Source organism: Ochotona curzoniae, unplaced genomic scaffold (genome assembly GCF_017591425.1).
Source record: "Ochotona curzoniae isolate NIBS_2020 unplaced genomic scaffold, NIBS_Ocur_1.0 scaffold_2453, whole genome shotgun sequence".
NCBI classification, from domain to species: domain Eukaryota; kingdom Metazoa; phylum Chordata; class Mammalia; order Lagomorpha; family Ochotonidae; genus Ochotona; species Ochotona curzoniae.
This window is the reverse complement of record NW_024467094.1, coordinates 29,671,286-29,692,387: the sequence shown is the minus strand read 5'-3', so window position 1 is coordinate 29,692,387 and position 21,102 is coordinate 29,671,286. Positions and strand designations below refer to the sequence as shown.

Below are 21,102 nucleotides of genomic sequence, written 5' to 3'. Positions count from 1 at the left end.
ATTCAGAGTGGGAATAGATGAATGCTGCTCCAAAAAGACAACACTACCTGCAGATCTCCAAGGTTAGAGTTTGTATAAGGACTAAGAGCCTTGGCTTAAGCGCTTGGGTTTGTGAGCCTGGAGAACTCGTTTCTCCGGCTTGATTTGCTATTCCTAGCGATTTTGTAAAGCAGATTGAGGACTTCGCAAATGCTGACTGAACACATGTTTCTCTAATGAAGTAAGCTAACTCCCACCCCTTTCACTAAAGGCTTACCCCTGCCTGCAGAGGACTTGTCATGTTTTGTCAAATCCCCACATGGCCGCATGCCTGATGAAGTATGACTGCTGCGCAGGTAGGCTGGAGACAGCATCCGGCCTGCTTGAAGCGCAGGTGGAGAGGGCATTTTTTCAGCATCAGCGGATGCTCTCTGCAGAGCGCGGATTCTATTACCGTCCTCTGAGTTGCCTGGTCGCCCTGGCAATCAGATCCTTCTGTCTCCTTCCTGTCACCCAGCCTTGACACCAGCTATCATATGCTCTCTCTTGCCTTGACTCCCAGGCATACAATCTCTCTTTCATTTTCTTTAAACTCAAGGGCAAGATATTGGAATTCCTAGGACATTTAAGTGGAGTATGTCAACAGCAAAGGCTATTGGCCATCAGGACTGCCCTGTAACATCTGGGTGCGGGGGTGGTACCCCTAATTCAACACTTGTTCGTTGACAGCTATATACAATGGCAAGGTTATTTGGAAAGAGGATAGACTGGAAAATGTTACTACAGCTTTAGTCATTGCTTTGCAGTGGATTCTGGGCAAATGATTGCATCTTTTTGAGTTCTCTGTCACTTCCTGATCTTTTACTTGAGGACCCCTATAATAATATTTAAAAAGAACAAAGCAAAAGGATTTATTTCCAATTATTTGGTTTATCCTTAAAAGGTAGGGATTGGATGGCTGTTTGCTACACTATTCTATATGAACGCTGGTTCTTGTCCTGGCTGTTCCACTTCCTATTCCAACACTCTGCTTGTGGCCTGAGAAAGGAGGAGAAGATGGCCCAATGCCTGCACCTACATGGGAGACCCAGAAGAAACTCCTGGCTTCTAGCTTTGGATCAGCTCAGCTTTGGCCATTGTGGCCACTTGGGGAGTGAACCAACAGATGGAAGATCTTTCTTTCTCTCCTCTTCTTAAGTCTGATCTGTCTTTTCAATAAAAATAAATAAATTTTAAAAAAGAAGAAAATGAAAATTTAGAACTTTTAAAAAGATTTATTAAAAAATATTTATTTATTTTTATTGAAAAGTCAGATATGCAGAGAGGAGGAGAGACAGAGAGGAAGATCTTCAATCCAATGATTCACTCCCCACGTGCCACAATGGCTGGTGCTACGCCAATTCAAAGTAAGGAATCAGGAGCTTCTTCCGGGTCTCCCACGCAGGTGCAGGGTCCCAAGGCTTTGGGCTGTCCTTGACTGCTTTCCCAGGCCACAATCAGGGAGCTGCCAGGATTAGAACCAGCATCCGTATGGGATCCTGGTGCATTCAAGGTGAGAACTTTAGCTACTAGGCTACCGTGTCGGGCCCCAACATTTCATTTTCTGTAAGGCAGCATACAGAATTTCTCTGTCTTGTTACCTCAAACGGGAAAAATGTTTATGCAAAACCAAGGCTTCCAAGATATTACCACCTTAAGTTCTTATTTGGAAGGGTGAAGTACAAATCTGTTTTTGCAACTTGCAAAAGTCAAGTCTAAACTCAACCTGAATGGAATTGCAGTGTCTATTTCATGGAAACATAAAAGGGAGCAGGGCTTATAAATGGAATGATTTATCCTATAAGACAGCAACGCTGGCACTTTCGGTGACAGCTTCTTGTCCTCTTCACTTCCTCTGTCCCTTTGATCCTGTCACCCTCCTCTGCATCTATCTCTTATGCTGAGATAAGACGGTAATAAATCACTTCAGCTGAAGCACACAGGGGCAAGTGGAAATGACATATTTTGGCATCTCCTGTGTCTCTTGGTCCTGAGACACATCAGGCTAGGCCCCAGCAAGGGTTCAAGATCTCCAGATGTGGAGGCTGCAGTGATGACCTCTACTTCATAACAGATGTGGCTTCAAAGCAAGAAGAACACACATCTCTATTGAGGGGTTTGAATTTTGCCTGTTTACCCAAAGAGCTTTGTCTTTTTTTTTTTTTTTTTTTTGGCCTGCCCTAATTTCTGATGTCAGGTCCCTAGGGTATCTATGCTATGCCTCTTTTTCTGTGAATGTATGTTTTATACAGTGTGATCACACTTTGAACTAAAATAGACCAAGTCCAGAAAGCAGCTGGTACAGGCTTCCCAGGGTTCAAAAAGGTCCTTTTTGCCTCTTTGATTTCATCTTGAGTCAATTCATGCTACAGAGATGTTACCACTTACATCTGATGAGAAGGAAAGGCATTAGATGCCAAATGACAGCCTCCATGCCAAGATTAATTTTCCTAGAAAATGTATGATATCTGAAAGCGAAGGGGTCGGAGGGGCTTCCATCACAGTCTCTTTTTGACTCCAGCACTATCTGTTTATTGTGGACAAGATAACTTTTAGCTGAATCCCATGAATAGGCAGGTCCTAAGTCAATTTCTAGCCCTCCATATACTTGCCACGTTTTTTTTTTAAAGATTTATTTATTTTTATTACAAAGTCAGATATACAGAGAGGAAGAGAGAGAGAGGAAGATCTTCCGTCTGATGATTCACTCCCCAAGTGAGCACAACGGCGTCGATCCGAAGCCAGGATTCAGGAACTTCTTCTGGGTATCCCACACAGGTGCAGGGTCCCAAGGCTTTGGGCCATCCTCGACTGCTTTCCCAGGCCACAAGCAGAGAGCTGGATGGGAAGTGGAGCTGCCAGGATTAGAACCGGCGCCCATATGGGATCCTGGCGCGTTCAAGGCGAGGACTTTAGCCGCTAGGCCATGCCGCCGAGCCCACTTTCCACATGTTTTTTGTATTTTTTAAAAAAGATTAGTTTCTTTTTATTGAAAAGTCATATACACAGAGAGGAGAGACAGAGAGGAAAATCTTCCGTCCAATGATTCAATCTCCAAGCAACCACAATGGCTGGAGTTGTGCCAATCTGAAGCCAGGAGCCAAGAGTTTCTTCTGGGTCTTTCATGTGGATGCAGGGTCCCAAGTCTCTGCTCAGTTCTCTACTGTTTTTCCAGGCTACAAGCAGGCAGCTGGATCGGAAGCAGGGCTGTTGGGACTAGAATGCTCATAAGGGCACCTGTATGGGATCCCAGCATCATGCAAAGCTAGGACTTTAGCTGCTAGGCTACTGTGCCAAGCCCTCTTTTTTGTATTTTTAAAAATTTATTTATTTTTATTGGCGAGGTAGGTCAGATTTACAGAGAGACCCTCCATCCACTGGTTACTCCCCAAATGTCTGCAATGGCCTGAGCTGAGCCAATCTGAAGTCAGGAGTCTCTTTCAAGTTTCCCTTATGGGTGCAGTGGCTCAAGGCTTTGGACCATCTTTTACTGCCTTCCTAGGCCATAAGCAGGGAGCTGGATGGAAAGTGGAGCAGCAAGAGTTGAACTGGCGCCCATATGAGAGCCCAGCATGTGCAAGATAAGATTTAGCCATTGAATAATTGTGTCAGGCTCTCCACCTGTTTCTTTTTCTTTTTTTTCCCCGATGCAAATGCATGAGGATGACTTATTCAGACTTGCCTTGGCTCCCAGCTGTCACCCCAGCAGTGGGACTGGGGGAGCAGCAGCAGCCACCGTTGTGGCAGCAGCAGCAGTAGCAAAAGGGCCAGATGAAAGGGCAGAAAAAAAAGGGGCAAGGTTGGACAGCACAGGACTTTTATACATTTCGCGCCAATTCCACACTCCACCTGTTTCTCAACCTTGACCTCTATGCAAACTCTATAGGCTGGGTGACAACAGAAGATTCTCATCCTGTTATTTAAGTAGCTTCGATCTCAAGGATAAAACTGCTGTCATAAAAATCACATCCCATGAAATATAATTCTACCAGACTGGTGAGACTTCATGTCTTACACCTGACATCACTCCACCCCTAGACCTGGGGTTGAACAAAAGTTGAGCTTACTGTCTTTGTTAGGCATAGGATCAGATATTGAGTGTGGATTAATTTTGATGCCAATATTTCTTGTCAGAGTTTGAAGAAGAGAAATTGAGCCAAGGGTGGGGAAACTGAGGCCCTCTGACCATCTTCCAGCTGCACAGACCTCTAACACTCTTGGCTATTCCATTGGGCTGATTCAATCTGAATGCATCCTGATATTTTTGGACTTGAGGTCAACACAAACCCAATTCTGGCCTGCCAGCTGCAGAACACTGTAACCTTTAAAGACTTGGGATTCCATGGGAAATGTTGCAGCAGCATTCCAGAGACCCACGCATCAGGCACCGACATATGCATTCTTGCCTGCAGCCAGAGGGTGTGGGCTTCACTCCCTAACTCACATTCTGCAAAGCCCTGATTGCAAACCTTTCACCAAAGAATGGAGCCAAACAGGCTCATCTCAACTTGAAGGTCACTAGCAAAGGGAGCTGGATTTAGTCATGGAGCTGCCAGTCAGTTGGGACTGACAGTTGTGGTTTTGAATAGGAAAACACAAGTTCTGGAAAAAAAAAAAAAAAAAAAAAGGAGGGGGGACTTGAAAAGACATGAGACAAGTGGAAACGTAAAACTTTTTTCAACTTCCTGATGGAAATGTACCAAGAGAAATAAAGCCCGATGGGACAGATGGGACATTTCTGGGTGATATTTGGGTGTATATAATGTCATATGGACACACACTTAAATAAGTTAATCGACATGTATTACTACCTGTAGATCATATATGATTTCATTGCATTTTGCTGTCTACCAGTAAGATATGCTTTTTAGAGCATATGGAATTAACCCACTGGCCTTTCACACAGGGGAGAAATTGAGATGGGAGGGCAACATTCTGTCTACTCACATTTCCAACTGACATTCCAACAGCCATTTTCATCACAGAAGACACCCAAGGCTGGAGTCTCCTGGTATCAGCTTCCTATGGATTGCTCTTCAATGTTTTGTGTCCCTAGTTTCTGTAATCCCTTCACCATATTCCACAGGTAAGATTTGTATCAGTGGAATGAGAGTGATCATTTTGACTTGGATGGCCATGGTTGAAGTCAGTGAGGCTGCACCGAAGCAGCCACGGTTGGTTCCATCTGACACAGAGGGTTTTGCCATGGGCTCCCAAACTTTCCACATCTTCCTTTCTCCTTTTTAGTGTTTCACAGCCTGGCTTTCTCTCCCTCCTAGCTAAATAAGATGGTTCTACGACACAGCTCTTTTCTATTCATTTTTCTTTGAGACTTCTCTTTCGATGACTTACATTTGCTCATATCCTTGATACCAACTCTTGACTACTTTCGTTATAAAGACCACTGTGACACTCATTATATAATAGCCCTTCTTTCTTTATTTTTTTTCTCCTTCCCTTCCTTCCTTCTTTTGATTTTCATTTTCTCCCCTGGAATTTCTCAAACCACAGATGAAATATCACTTTGTTTTTTCAATAAGCATATCTTTAAATAAGTATTCATTATACATATATCTAATGTACAGATGGGAAAATCAAGAAAGAGCAATGACAAGGCTTGTTCTAGGTCATGAAGCCCATGATGGTATTAAGCCTGGCAGCTAGTGTCAGAGTCTCAGAGTAGTGTTTGAAAACCAGACAAAAGTGCCTCTTGCTAGAACAATTTTTCTCTTTCCTTTCCAATACATTTATTTATTTATTTATGACAGGGGAACACACATACATATACACATACACACAGAATTATCTTCTGGGCCTGATGCGATAGCACTGCAGTTAAAATCCTTGCCTTGAACGCACCAAGATCCCATATGGGCACCGGTTCTAATCCCAGCTTCCTGCTTGTGGCCTGGGAAAGCAATCCAGGACAGCCCAGTGTATTGAATATTTGTGTATTGAATGTTTGTTCCCCCTTTTTACTTCTGATTGACATGTTCAGATTTGCAGGCCTTCCTTTTTTTTTTTTTTTTTTACTTGCAGGTTTTCATCATGTGCTTGGTAAATAGAGAAGCCCAAAAGTATATCAAGTAGGGCCAATATTAGACAAGATACTGATTGTCATACTCACATCCTAATTGGAGTGACTGGGTTTGAATACTTATTTTACTCCTTTTTTTTAGAGAGAGAGAGAGAGAGAGAGAGAGAGAGAGAGAGACTGTCTCTTTCATTTGCTAGTTCACTCCCCCAGATGGTTACAACGGTGGGAATGGGGCTGGTCTAAAGTCTTCCAGGTCTGCTACATATGTGCTGGGTCTCAAGAACTTAGGCCATTCCCTTTTCTTTCTCAGAAAGTAGAGAGTTGGAATGAGAGTGGAGCAGTTGGGACAGGAATCTGCCCCCATATGGGATACCAACAATTTAAGGTGGAGAATTAGCCACTGAGCCACTGTGCTGGCCCTGAAGAGTACACATCTTATCTATAAAGAAAAGGTTACAGACCGCATGGCAATTTTGTTTGTTTGGATTCATTTATTTTTAGTGGAAAGGCAGATTTACAGAATGAAGGAGAGATAGAAATATCTACCATCTGCTGGTTCACCCCTCAAATGAGCCTCCAATAGCCAGAACTGAGCTGATCCAAAGCCAGGAACCAGGGGCTTTCTCTGGACCTCCCAAGCAAGCGTGGGATCCCAAGGCTTTGGGCCAGCCCCTAACACTTTCTCAGGGAGCTGAATGGGAAATGGAGCAAGCAGGACAGGAAGCAGCACCTACATGGATCCCAGGACTTGCAAGCTGAGGATTTAGCCATTGAGCCATCATACTGGGCCTGAAATCTTTTTTTTTTTTTTGATAGATTGGTTAATCATCTCATTAACAAATGAGGCAGTTTGTGCAGGTGCCATAACTGAGAGCAATAAAAGAATGAGAAAGCACGTTCTTGCTAGAAATACATCTTGTAAAGATATGCATACAGGTTCATTTCAAAATGCAAGTATAGCACAAAAGAACACGTGCAAATGAGTGAGTAAAAGCTGATGGGAAAAGGGTTGGAGTTAGGTGGAGTCAGTCAATGAGGACTTTCCGGAAAAGGTAAATTTTGAAGGAAGGGAGGGACATGGGTTTGTCAAAAAGGATGAGGAGGTCATTCCAACAATAGTACATGAGCAAGGGCAGAGAGGAGAGAGAATGAGCCACCGCAAGTGCCAAGCAGTAAAGAGGTTGGCTTGTTGACACTTGAGCATTTCTGCTGAAGTGTAAGAAAAAAGAACTCGGTGAAAATGATAAGAACAGTTCAGGGAGAACTTGACATGGTGATGAATCACATTTGCTTTCAGACATAAAAGTTCCTTTATGGTTCCTGCATAGTGAAAGTAAGGCTTTCAGAAGTTTACATATAGATGGATTAGAATACAATGAAAGGGGAAAGTTAGAAAAACAGGGAAGCTGCCACCAAATTCATTAGGAGAAGGTAAAAAAATACCTCCATCTCAGTTCCAGGTGTGCCAATTATGAGCTATAGGACCCTGGGCAAATTCGTGAATTTCTGTGCACCTGCTTCTATATATCTGTAAAAGGGGCATAATGGTGCCCACTTCACAGGGTGGATCACCTTAAATGAATTAATACACAAAAGTACTTAGCAAGTGACTAATATGCAATCATATTTCATGAAATTAATATGTGATGCTTAAGTGATTGTTATATTCCTATGACCATTTCTTGGTCCATGTTACAAAAATTTCCACCCAATACATTAGTCTGAAAGGCCTGCAGTCTTCTGCAAGTCCTCCTTAAACATACATAAGATTCAGAAGGTGTGGGGCCTGGCGCAGTGGCCTAGTGGCTAAAGTCTTTGCCTTGAATGCGCCGGGGTCCCATATGGGCGCCAGTTCTAGTCCCAGCAGTTCTACTTCCCATGCAGCTCCCTGCTTGTGGCTTGGGAAAGCAGTCGAGGACAGCCCAAAGCCTTGGGACCCTGCACCCGTGTGGGAGACCCAGGCTTCTGGTTGGCTCAGCTCTAGCTGTTGTGACCTTCTGGGGAGTGAATCAGCAGATGGAAGATCTTTTTCTGTCTCTTCTTTGTAAATCTGCCTTCCCAGTAAAAAGAAATCTTTTTTAAAAAATAAAACACATTAATTTCACTTGACTTCCCTTTAGTTTTTTTGTGATCTGACTACGAGAAAACTTAAAAGAATCTAGTGACTCATGGTCTTCTATCGGACAGAGACGTTTTTACAAATGCATACCGAGATTGTGCATAATTCTGTGCATGTGGATATACCTGTCAGATTTGCCAGAAGTGTAAAGGAGGCACAGCGAGTTTGAACAGGCCCTGACTGGCACAGGGCCTTTTAGTTTAAAAAGGCAGAAACAAAAATGAACAAGGGGAAAAAAAAAGTGCAAATGCTTTTTTAAAACCATTAAACCGTGGAAACTAAACTCTAATTTTTGAGATCACTTCCTCCCTAAAAGGTCCAAATGCTATTGGTGGAAATAACCTGGATTGTTAAAGGTTTTTTTGTTTTTTTTTTTGAGAGAGAGAAACCATCCTCCCCCATCATGTCTTAAAATTGGTACTTAAAATAACAGGGATTAGGGTCAAAGAACTGAAGTCGGTGCTCTCCTCAGATTTGGGGGTACAGTCCTGCTGGGAGTTTTATTTTTTAAACGTATTTCCCCTAAGTGGCCCCCGGGGGCCTCCCCTCTGCTTCTTCAGGCCCTTCCGTGTTCCCTGCCGCTTGCAGGCCATCCTCTCTCCCAAGCTGCGGCGACAGGTGCAGCGCCGCCGGGAGCCGCCTCGCGCCCGGACGGCCACGCCCTCGGCCCGCTCCGCCCCCGGCCCGGCGCGCGCGCGCGCGCGCACTCGGCGGGGACACGCCCGGCCGCGGGGGGCGCGCACGCTGCCGCCGCCTGCCTGCCTGCCTCCCTCCCTCCCTCTCTCCCTCCCTCCCGGCGGGCCCTCCTCCCCTCCCCTCCGCCCCCTTCCCCGTAGGCAGCCCGCCCGCCGCCCGCACGGCCTCCGTCCCGGCCCCCAGCGCTCCGGCCGGTCCGTCCCCCGCCCTCAGGCGCTCCCCGGTGGCTCTCCGCAGGCGGTCGGCCGCGCTCGGTGGATGTGGCTGGCAGCTGCCGCCCCCTCCGTCGCTCGCCGCCTGCTCTTCCTCGGCTCTCCGCCTCCTCCCCTCCTCCTTCTCCTCCTCAGCCGCTCCTCTCGCCGCCGCCGCCGCCGCCTCCACACACTGGGCCTCGCCGCGATGCCAGAGAAGAGGCCCTTCGAGCGGCTGCCTGCCGATGTCTCCCCTATCAACTACAGCCTTTGCCTCAAGCCCGACTTGCTGGACTTCACCTTCGAGGGCAAGCTGGAGGCCGCCGCCCAGGTACGGCGACCCTCGGGCGCCGGGGGCGAGCAGTTAGGCCGCGCCTGCGGGCTGGACTGGGAGCCGGGCGGGTGGGCCTCGGCGCCGGGGCTCGGCGCGGGGTGGCGGGGGGACGCGGGGTGGCGGGGGGAAGGACGCGCCCCTCCGGGCGGCTGCGGGGCGTCGGGGCCCGGCGTGCTCTGCTGCTCGGTCGGGGCTGGGCCCGGGGCCGCGCTGCGGAGCGGACGGGCCGGGCCAGCACACCTGTGTGGACGTCCCCCACCCCCATCCCTGACCCCGCGGGGCTTGGGAGTGTCCTGGGAGAGGGAGGACGCAGGGGTCGGGGCAGCTCCGGTTCGGGCTCAACCTCCTGACTCAGTTCTTTCTTTGGTTCTCCCTCCCCCCCCTCCTGGGGATCGATCGATTGATTGGAATGGGGCGGTCATCGGCCAGGCCAGCGGCCACGCTGGAGCGTGAAGGGGAGCTTCTAGAAAGGGGTGTGTTGGGGGGGGGCGCGTTAAGAGTGAGAAGGGGAATGTTAATCCCAGGCCGCCCTGCCGAGTTCTCTCCGCCCGCTCCAGGCTGGGTTTCCAAGATGATCCGCCCCCTCCCCCTACCCCTCCAGTGACAGTGCGGCAGTGACTTTGTTCTCGCCTAACCTCTGGCGAAGCTGAGGGAGGACCCCCAGCTCCGGTTTGCTTCCCAGCTTTGTAACCTTCTAGGCGGGTGGATTTATTGCTACGGTGATGGTTGTTGCCTAGCCGTTAGTTACCCTCTTCTAAAAGAAGCTATTAGTTTTTTTTTTTTTCTTTTGCATACCGCTGGTGAAAATATTCCATTACTCTTCATTGCAGTTTTCGGTGAATCATACTCCCCTTCCTCCTCCCACAGCGTTATCTGTAGTATTGTTTGATTTTTGGAGACCATTTGGTATAGATGCCTCACAGAGATCCTAAACAATAGGCATTTAGGATATCATATTACAGGAAGGGTTGTATGAAGTCTGTAAGGAAAAGGGGAGTTACTTAATCGTTATTTGTGCAAAGAATCGTGTGGATTTTGTTTCAACTTTAAGAAAAAACTATGTAGCAACGAAATGGAAGAAATGTATACTAGAACTCAAACAAATTGAAAGTTGGCCATTGCCTTCAATGCCAGGAAGGTTTGATACTGAGATTGAAAGTATATGTAAAAGTATGGAATTAAAAGGTGTGTACCGTGAGATTTGGAGGAGCTGAAGTGAAAGCCCAAGGGCTGCAGCCAGGGTCTGGCCACTTCAGGAGGCAGGATTTATCCCCGTGAGAGTCGGTCGATTTCAAATTTTTCCATTAGGAATGTGAACCACAATGAATGCCTCTTGGGTCTAAATTAGGGTTTGACAGAGTTCTTCGGGAGACTGCAGGGCAAGCCAAGTCACTAGAGTGTTTGATATGTATTGGCAGGGGGAAGATGGGAGGGATTGTAAACAGTAGTGTGTCTTGTGACTTGGCAAACCTTTGGGAAGAGGGAACTAGCCGTGGATGAATTCGCATTATGTGGAAAGACTAACCTTAGGAAGTCATTTGTTTCTTGCCCCATGCGTTGGCATCGTGAGTTGATTTTTGGGAAGCATGCTTGTTTAAGGAAAAAAAAATTTTTTTAAGAAATTCAGATTTCTTAAATGATTATTAAGAAGTGAGTTTTATTGACGTGTTAGAGTGACCAGCAGGGACATGCGCCGTTTTCCTTTTCCCACGATATGAGAAATCCATGGTTTGAACCATTGGGGCAGCACATGGTAATGCATTAGGTATTAGCCAAGGATCTTTTTAGAAACATGAACTTTTCAAAGCTTGTGTTTTTCACCAGAAAGTCATTTCATATTGGGTGGCAACACGAAGATGGCATAGTAGTGCATTCTAGTAGATTTTATTAATGAGTAATTGAACTTTTTAATTACACCCACTGTCATCTTTGGAAGTGTAAAAGATGAGTCAGCATTAGAAAGAAGCAGCTAGGAACATATTGATGTTTTTGAAGTGGTGAACTGAAGCACTAAGCTTACACTGTGACCTTAGGTAGTGTCTTGTGGAAATGGAAAGGTAATGACCAAACTCCTATCTCTGGAAACCAAGATTTATAACTGGTATTTCCTAACAGTTGGGATCACATTGCACAAAGTATTGAAGTTCTGTTGCTTTAGTTGCAAAATTTTCTGATAAGACTAGAGTATTTGTACAGGTTACATATTAGAAACTTAGTGGATTTTTAACCTGGCCTGGGGTGTGGACTCCTGGGAAGGTGAAGAAATAAGTCAGCATGCAGTGATTTGCAAATGAGTTATCTTTCACATAGGTGAGGGGGGTCAGATTTGGTAGATTTTGAAACTCTCATTATGGGCCTAGAGAAATTCCTCTGTGCTCCAGACTGGTTTCATTTCATTCCCTTTTTCCTCTTTTGGCCTTGGTTATTTGAGAGCAGTGAAGTTTTGTGGTTATTTCAAATGTTGACCTTCTTCCTCTGTAGTTGTTAATTAAAAAAGGATTGGAGGGTTTATATGAGTGTTACAACAATTCTTGTGTGTGATGGTTGGTGCAGTCATTGGATTTCCTCTCATGGAAACATTTTACCTGTGCCAGAGAAATTAACTTTATTCTTGGAGACCAGGAGTCAGGATAGAGTAGCCAGTCCCTGGCGCCACCATCAGAATACTTGTGTTGGAGATGACTAAATTGGCACCAAGAGAGGAGTTACAGATATACTTGTTTGTTTGGCAGACTAAAAACTTGGCACCCAAATGGATGTTGTTGTTAATCCTGTATTACAGTTTTGCTGCCCAAGTTTTGCATATTTTCTGTGCAATTATTTTGAGCATTTCTTTATCTTAAAACAAATGGTATTATTTGTCAGTGTTATGCTAGATCACTAAATGGTCTTTTAAAAGACTGATGGATGAAGACCTGAATTTATTCAGATTTTCTGTTCTGTTTTTTGAAATTATCTATGTAAAAAGATATAAACGAAACACTTTTGTTAAACACTGACTGCTGCAGTGAACGTTCCAGATAACTGGAGTTAACCCTTTGAGGCACTTAGACTTTAAAAACCATACTTATTTGAGTGGGAATAATCCTACAGTATACTTTTTTTTTTTTTAAATCTTTGTAGTTCCTCATAATGTCTTGTTTCTTTGCAAGTTTCTTCTGAATGTTGCTGATGCTAGAATACTTAAAACGATGCAAGTTACCTCATGCTATTTATTGTAATTTATTAGATTCAGATCTGTTTTTTTAAAATTTCATTTTCCTTATTTTAGGTGATTCTTGCTGCCTATTGAGCAGTTTCTCTCTCTTTCATTTTCTTGGGTTTTGTCTAAAGAAGTGTAAGTAGTCAGGTAAACAGGCTTGTCTGAGTTTGAAAATAGGTTTTGAGAGTCTATGGATTCTCTTCTGAGTGGAGTATATGAGCTTTATTTTATGGACTTTGTATCATCAGGCCTGGCTTTTCATCCTGAACTTTTTTTTTTAACTTCCTGGTTCTGGATAATTAATGTTGTTTAATGCAATCTGGATAAATGTGGTCTTGAGTAGTAAATTATCTGTGAAGCTTTTTTGAACTTTGCCACCTAAATGAGTCTGTTCCTACTGTGAATTGCCATTGTAATCTACATTTGAGACATGGTAGGATCGAGTCTCTTCTGGGAGCTGTTTTGTTGTTCACTAAGATTACTTTTCTCAGATTTGTGAGATTGCATTTTGAGCATCACATAAGCATATGTTCCTGTTTGGTTTGTAATCTCTTTAAGACTTTATTTTCTTTGGAAATATTTTAGAAACAAAAAAATAATCCACCTTCCAATATTAACAGATATTAATGTTTTGTCCTATTTGCTTCTGACTGTGTGTGGTGTTTCTTGGGCAGTAAAATGGCATAGACGTCAATAAAACTGATATTCACATCTTCCCACCCCTACCCTCAGAGGTGGCTGTGGTCTTAACGCAGGTATTTATTATTCCTCTGTAGCTTTAAGCCTTTATTACATATGTAATTAGCCACAAGCTATTAAAACTAAAAGAACATGTGTAACATTTTTGCACCAGTAGCACAGTTGAACTTCTGTGGCTTCCTCTTCTCAATGTGTCTTTTGTTACAAATTTGTCTCAATTTGATTTTGTTAATTACTTGTTTCATGTTATCTTTAGACATGATAGCACCATTCCACCAAAGCAATGATTATTATGAAATTTTTGCCGGTTAAATCACTTATTGGGCCAAGTGATTCAAGCTTCAGATTGATTATGACTTGAAATTAGACACATTGGAGATTTGATTCTGCTAAAATCTTTGGGCTTTGGCAGTCAGAAAAAAAGCAAACCGTTTGAGTCTTATATAGTAAATGTAAAATGTAGTCCTGAGTGATGTAATGAGGACTCATTCAGGAAAACATTGTCTCAGATTGCAGCCTCTCTGGCTCATGGGAACCTTCCATTGTGGAATTCATACCAAGGGTCAAGTGGCCTCCTAAGGCAAGAATTTCTCGGTGTCAGCTTCACTGAAAGTACAATGTGCTGCGGAGTCTGAGAAGACAGCCTGGGTGGGAAGCAAGGCCAGGATGTGCTACCATGCACATTGAAAAACTGAAAATGGGTCTGTTGATACAGTCTGTATGCCAACTCTAACATTTCAATCCTGTTTTTAACTTGGAAACTAAAGATTCAAGTGAATGTGAGGATCTGTTGAAAAAAAGAAAAAGACTTATTGGGCCTGGCGTGGTGGTCCAGTGGCTGGATGCGCTCTGGGATCCCAAAACGGCACCGGTTCCTGTCCCAGCTGCTTCACTTTTCTTCCAGCTCCCTGCTTGTGGCCTAGGAAAAGCAGTAGGGGATGGCCCAAAGCTTTGGAATCCTGCACCCATGTGGAAGACTCAGAAGAAGCTTCTGGCTCCTAGTTTTAGATCAGCTCAGCTCTGGCCATTGTGGCCATTTTGGGAGTGACTCACTGGGTGGAAGATCTCCCTGTTTCTCCTTCACTCTGTAAATCTGACTTTCCAAGAAAAAAATAAGTTAATCTAGATTTATTTTTTTTATTGGAAAATTTAATATACAGAGAGGAGGAGAGACAGAGGAAAATCTTCCGTCCCAGTGATTCACCTCCCAAGCGACCACAATGGCAGGAGTTGCGCCGAGCTGAAGCCAGGAGCCCAGAGCCTCTTTATGGTCTCCCACATGGGTGTAGGGTCCCAAGGTTTTGGCCCATCCCCTACTGCTTTTCCTAGGCCACAAGCAGGGAGCTGGATGAAAAGCAGGGCTACCAGGATTAGAATCAACTCCCATATAGGATCCTGATGCATGCAAGGCGAGGACTTTAGCAGCTAGGCTACCGCTGGGTCCAAAATAAATTTTAAAAGATAGAATGAATAAATTAAATAAATACATAAATAAATCTTTTTATTCAAAGACAGTGCTGTGGAGAGAAAGGAAGAGAGAAAAAAAATCTTCCGTTTGTTAAGTTCCCACTCATACAGCTATAATGTGTAAAACTGGGCTTCCTCTGATTCTCCCATGGGATGCAGGGATCCAAGTGCTTGGGCTGTCTTCTTTCTGCTGCTTACCCAGACATGTTATCAGGGAGCTGGGTGGGAAGTAGAGTAGTCAGGACTGGAATGGGCACCCATATGGGATGCCAGTGTTCTAGGTAGAGGCTTAGCTTGCTGATATCCAAAGCGTTAGGTGGTATAGCACATAAGCTGAAAATTTAATGTCATTCTCATCAGGTACTTTATAAACTGTTAGGTGAATGGTGTTAGATATGATATGAGAATACAATTTTCAAGTAGCGTGTTGCTTTCTGTTGTTAAAAAATTTATTTAGGGCCTGGTGCAATGACTCAGTAGCTGAATTTTTGCCTTGCAAGCCTTGGGACCCTGTACCCACCCGCATAAGAGACCCCGAAGAAGTTCCATTTGGGCCATTTCAGCCATTTGAGAAGTAAACCAGCAGTTGGAAGATCTTTTTCTCTGTCCATCTTTTTGTAAATTGGCCTTTCCAACAAAGTAATTAATTTTGAAAATTAAAAATGTTATTTAAAAGGCAGAGATAAAGAAAGCAAGAGAAGGCCCGGCACGATAGCATAGTGGTTAAAGTCCTCGTCTTGCAAGTGCCAGGATCCTGTATTAGCACTGGTTTTAATCAGAGCGGCATACTTTCCATCCAGCTCTCTGCTTGTGGCCTGGGAAAACAGTCGAGGATGGCCCAAAGCCTTGGAACCCTGCATCCATGTGGGAGACCTGGAAGAGGCTCTGGGCTTTGGATTGGCTCAGCTCTGGCAGTTGCAGTCGCTTGGGGAGTGAATCATCAGACAGAAGATCTTCCTCTCTGTCTCTCCTCCTCTCTGTATATCTGACTTTCCAATAAAAGTAAATAAAAATCTAAAAAAAAAAAAAAACAAGAGAGATTATCTTCCATAAGTGTTTGCAACAGCCCAGATTGAACTAAGCCTAGAAAAGGGGTCTAGAACTTGTGGATCTCCCACGTAGGTGTCAGGGACTTAAATACTCCAGCCGTTATCTGCTGTCTCCTAGGGTGTGCATTAGCAGGAAACTGTATCTGAAGCGGAGCCTGGACTCAAACTTGGGGACTTCAGTATGAGATTCAAGCATTAGAAGCAGCATCTTCATGGTTGTACCACCTGTTCACCTCCATATAAGAGTGCACTTAGGTTTGTTTGTTTTTTAAGATTTATTTATTTTTATTGCAAAGTCAGACATACAGAGAGGAGGATCATCCCTCCAATGATTCACTCCCCAAGTGACTGCAAAGTCCGGTGCAGTGCCGATCTGAAAGCTAAGAGCCAGGAACTTCCTCCAGGTCTCCCACGCAGGTGCAGAGTCCCAAGGCTTTGGGCTGTCCTCGACTGCTTTCCCAGGCCACAAGCAGGGAGCTGGATGGGAAGCAGGGCTGCTAGGATTAGAACCTGCATCCATATGGGATCCCGCGGCATTCAAGGCCAGGACTTTAGCCGCTAGGCCACCTCACCAGGCCCAAGCGCATTTAGTTTTGTGTGTATGCAGTTTAATGACATCTATTAAGTGATTACTATTTATCATGCTCTGAATGCTAACATAACACTTTTATAGATTCTTTCATATTTTGTAAGCTTTTTATTTATTTCCATAGAAAAAGTCTTTCTAAAGAAGGATTTTTATTTGAGACACAGAACAACAGAAATAGAGGGAAGGGGTAGAAGGGAGAGAGATCTTCTACTTCCAAGTTCATCCCCAAGTGGCTGCAGTGGCTGGGCATGGGCCAGGGAAAAAGCTAGCAGCCTGGACTCCATCTGGATCTCCCACCACAGCTACAGGAACCCAGGTAGTTGTACCATCTTCTGCTGCTTTCCCAGGTGCTTTAGCAGGTACTCTATCTGCACTTGGGTAAGATGCTGCTATTACACACAATACTGTAACTTACTAGCCCCTAAAAATTTGTTAATGATTTATTTATTTATAAATGGCCTTAGCCTGCTATAGTACAATTCCAGTCCCTGAAATTTATTTTGTTAAAGTTTATTTAAAAAGGTTACTTATTTTTTATTGGAAAAGCAGATTTACAGAGAGAAAAAGAGATGGAGAGAAATACTTTCTGTCTGCTGATTCACTCCCCAAGTGATTGCATCAGCTGAGCCAGAAGCCAGAAACTTCTTCTGAGTCTCCTTATAGTTGCAGGTCTCACGGCTTTGGGCCATCCTCTACTGCTTTTCCCAGGCCACAGGTGGGGAGCTGGATGGGAAGTGGAGCAGCTGGGACATGAATTGGTGCACATATGTGATTCTGGCACATGCAAGGCGAGAATTTAGCCACTCAGCCATTGTGTGGGGCCCTGAATTTTATTTTTGGCACAAGTGTTTTTGTCCTTTTGATTGATTCCTTTTGTTCCCTGAAAAACTGAGATATTCTGGGGAAAAAATATTCAGCAGCTTAATTAGTATAAACAGGTGGGTTTTCCCTAAGCATGGGAGGAATTGGAATGTACTTGTAATTGGATGTTTTGCACTATGCCTTTCTAAGAGTATATAAACACTTTCTTAGGATGATTATAAGACTAGTATGCTAAATGCGATTTGGCATGTATAATGTGCAGGTATCTTGACGTTGGTGAATGAACTGCTTGACTGCCTTTGAAACTCAGTGCAGACATTGATGAATAAAACGTGGTTGCTTAAATTAAAGAATAAGACCAGTAGCTATACCTCTGTTATTATTCTGTTGGAATAAACTTCAAACTCTAAAAGATTTTTATTCATTTATTAATTTTTTACTACTTTTTGGAGCAAATCCAGTAAGTGTGTGATTCTAAAATAATTTTTTAAATTAATTAATTTATTTTTATTATAAAGTCAGATATACAGAGAGGAAGAGAGAGAGGAAGATCTTCCATCAGATGATTCACTCCCCAAGTGACCGCAACGGCCAGTGTTGCGCTGTTCCGAAGCCGGGAACCAGGAACTTTTTCTGGGTCTCCCACGCGGCTGCAGAGTCCCAAAGCTCTGGGCCGTCCTCGACTGCTCTCCCAGGCCACAAGCAGGGAGCTGGATGGGAAGCAGTGCTGCCGGGATTAGAACCAGTGCCCATATGGGATCCCGGCGCATTCAAGGCGAGGACCTTAGCCACTAGGCCATGCCGCTGGGCCCTTAAAGAATTGTTAAAGTGAATTTATGAATAGGCATAGAATTTTTTCCTTTTATGTTCAGATGTAGTGCTATAAATGACCAGTGGGCATCTGAGTTTTAGTGTTTTAATATGTTCTGGGGAAGTAAATGATATGAAGCGGCTTAGTACAATAGTCTAGTAGCTAAACCCTCACCTTGCATGCACTAGGATTTCATATGGGCACTGGTTCATGTTCTGGCTGCTCTACTTCCCATCCTTCTCCCTGCGTATAGCCTGGGAAGGCAGTAGAGGACAGCCTAAAACCTTGGGACCCTGCACCCATGTGACAGATGCAGAAGAGGCTCCTGACTTCAGATGAGTTCAGTCCCAGTCAAAGTGGCCATTTTGGCGAGTGAGCCAGAGGATAGCAAAGAGGGGTTTTTCCTCTCTCTGAGTCCTTCCTCCTTCCTGGTTGCTGCAGGAGGTTTCTGACTTCAGAAAAAGCTTGCTTTGCTCATTGCTTTGGTTCATTAAAAGAAAAAAAAATAAGAGAAGGATGACAGATAAATACATTTCCCATCCATTGGTTCAGATCACAAATGTCTGAATCCTCCAGGACTTGGCCAAGCTGAAGCCATAAGCCAGGAATTCAATCCTGGTCTCAGCAACTTTAGCCGTTACCTGCTTGAGCTGTCTCTAGTGTGTATGCAGAAAGCTGGTAGCAGGCGCAGAACTGGGATTGCAACCAAGACATAACTCTTAAGGTGGGAATACAGGCACCTTTATTGCTCTGCCAAATTCTTGCTCCTGGGCAAGGATTTTAAACAATCAAATCTGGGCTGGTGGTGGGGACACTTAATCTCACTCACACAATACTTAGGGAAATTCTAATTAAAGATATGGGGCCTGGTCAATGACATAGGCTGTTTGTTTTTGGCGCCAGCATCCCACAGGGACTCTAGATTCAGGTTCCTGCTGCTACAGATTCAATCCAGCTCCCTGCTTATCACCTGAGACAGCGGTGGAGGATGATCCAAAGACTTGGGACCCTGTTCCCACTTGGGAGACCCAGATGAGGCTCCTGGGGAGTGAGAAAGAGAAAATGGAAGGGAGCTTGTTATATTTATACAAATAATCCATATTTACCCCTAGGGTACATGTTTTAAGATCCTCAGTGGATGCCCGAAACTGCAAATAATGCCCAGATCTTGTATATATACAGCCTAGTACTAGAGTTCAGTTGTCCTTTCATGCCTTGGTGTCTCCTTGTCTCCTTTACATTACTACTTCTGCTCTTTGTGGCTGTGATTATGTAAAATAACCATTGCTTGACCACTTGAGCTGTTGAATACCCTGACAAACTGACATTTCAGTACCAAAGATAGCTACTAAATGGGCAACTATCTGATGAGTGAATTGCTCAGTTGGACAGAGATGATTCCCAGAGAAATTGGAGCAATATTTCATCATGTGTACAGTTTAAAATTATGAGTTTCTGGAATTTTCTATTTGATATTTTATGGAGTGTAGTTGACTGCAGATAAGCGGGACTGGTTTTTAATTTTAGGTCTGAAACAAGCATTACAAAGTCTTAAAAGTTGATTTAATCTTGGCGGTGTGTTTTTAATCTGCTGGTTCACTCCCTAAATGGCCACAGACATAGGTGCTGAGTCAGACACAAGCTAGGTTCTCCCACGTGGGTGGCAGGGACTTAAGCACTTGGACCAGTATCTGATACTTTCTGTATTAGCCGGGAGCTTGATTGGAGGTGGGAACAGCCAGGATTAGACCTGTGCTTCTATTTGGGATGTCAGTTTTACAAGGTTTGGTTTAACCTGTTGTGCTATATCATTGTGAAGTGTTTCTTTGGGGACCAGTGCTGTGGCATTGTGGACTAGGCCTCCTTTGGTGCCAGCATATAGGTACTAGTTCATGTCCTGGCTGCTCTGCCTCCTATCCAATTTCCTACTACTGATCTGACAAAGGAGCATAAATGGTACAAGTCATTGGGCCCCTACACCCATGTGGGAGACCTAGATGAAACTTTTCGCTCCTTCCTGGCTTCAATCTCACTCATTCCAGGATATGGTTTCAATCGGGAGTGAACCAGGTGTTGGAGGATCTCTCTGTCTCTCCTTTCTGTCTCTCTCTATAATTCTGCCTTTAAAATAAATTTAAAAACTTTTTAAAAGATTTATTTTTAATTGCAAAGTCAGATATACAGAGAGGAGGAGAGACAGAGAGGAAGATCTTCTGTCAGATGATTCACTCCCCAAGTGACTGCAGTGGCTGGTGCTGCACTGATTCGAAGCCAGGAGCCAGAATCCAGGAACCTTTACCAGGTCTCCCATGCGGGTGCAGGGTCCCAAAGCTTTGGCTGTCTTAGACTGCTTTCCCAGGCCACTAGCAGGGAGCTGGATGGGAAGTGGAGCTGCCAGGATTAGAACTGGCGCCCATATAGGATCCCATTAAAGATGTGGGCTTTAGCTGCTAGGCCACTGCAATGGGCCCAAAATAAATCATATTTCTTAAAATAAAAATTTTTAATTGGCTCAGCTCTATAGTACAGTGGTCTTATGTTGCCAACTGTGATGCTGCGCCCTAGAAGAGCACGGTTTGAAGTTCCAGCTGCTTCACTTCCAATTCAGCTCCCTGCTAATGCACCTGGGAAAGCAGTGAGGCTATTTCAAGTACTTGGACCTCTGCTACCGATGAGGGAGACCAGGACCGAGTTCCTGGCTCCTGATTTGGCTGTTGCAGTTATTTTTGGGTGGTGAACCAGTAGGTAGCAGATTTCTCTCTCTCTGTGATTTTGTCTTTCAAATAAATAAAAAATTGTTTTAAATTGTTTGAAGTTAAGGTTTTGGCGTAAAAAACAACTTATTTGTCTCATTGTCAGGTGTTCAAATGCTGTTTAACAACTAAACATTATTTTTAATGTAATTTGCAAAATGTGAGTTACTTTGACTTATTAAAATTACTTGTTTAGTTTTACCATTGATGCATAAATATTTGGGCTAGATTTTAGTCAATTTCAGTCCTGTGCCATTAGTCCAAGGTGAAAAATTTGCATGTTACAATTCTAGGGTATTTCTGACTGCTGTTTTT

The 21,102-nt window shown here is 44.1% G+C and overlaps 1 protein-coding gene across 5 annotated transcripts in view; it reads left to right on the top strand.

Moving 5' to 3' along the window:
• The first annotated feature begins 5,017 nt into the window (after nucleotides 1-5,017).
• Nucleotides 5,018-21,102, top strand: part of NPEPPS (aminopeptidase puromycin sensitive) — a 78,762-nt gene continuing 62,677 nt past the window's right edge. For 2 of the 5 annotated variants that reach the window (XM_041001723.1, XM_041001726.1), the window contains exon 1: nucleotides 9,082-9,392. In XM_041001723.1, coding sequence (XP_040857657.1) covers nucleotides 9,129-9,392 — 264 coding nt within the window. In that variant the 5' untranslated portion in view covers nucleotides 9,082-9,128. Of the gene's footprint in view, nucleotides 5,105-9,012; nucleotides 9,393-15,784; nucleotides 16,068-21,102 lie in introns of those variants that run through there. The other 3 variants (XM_041001721.1, XM_041001720.1, XM_041001724.1) reach the window with 3 other exon arrangements.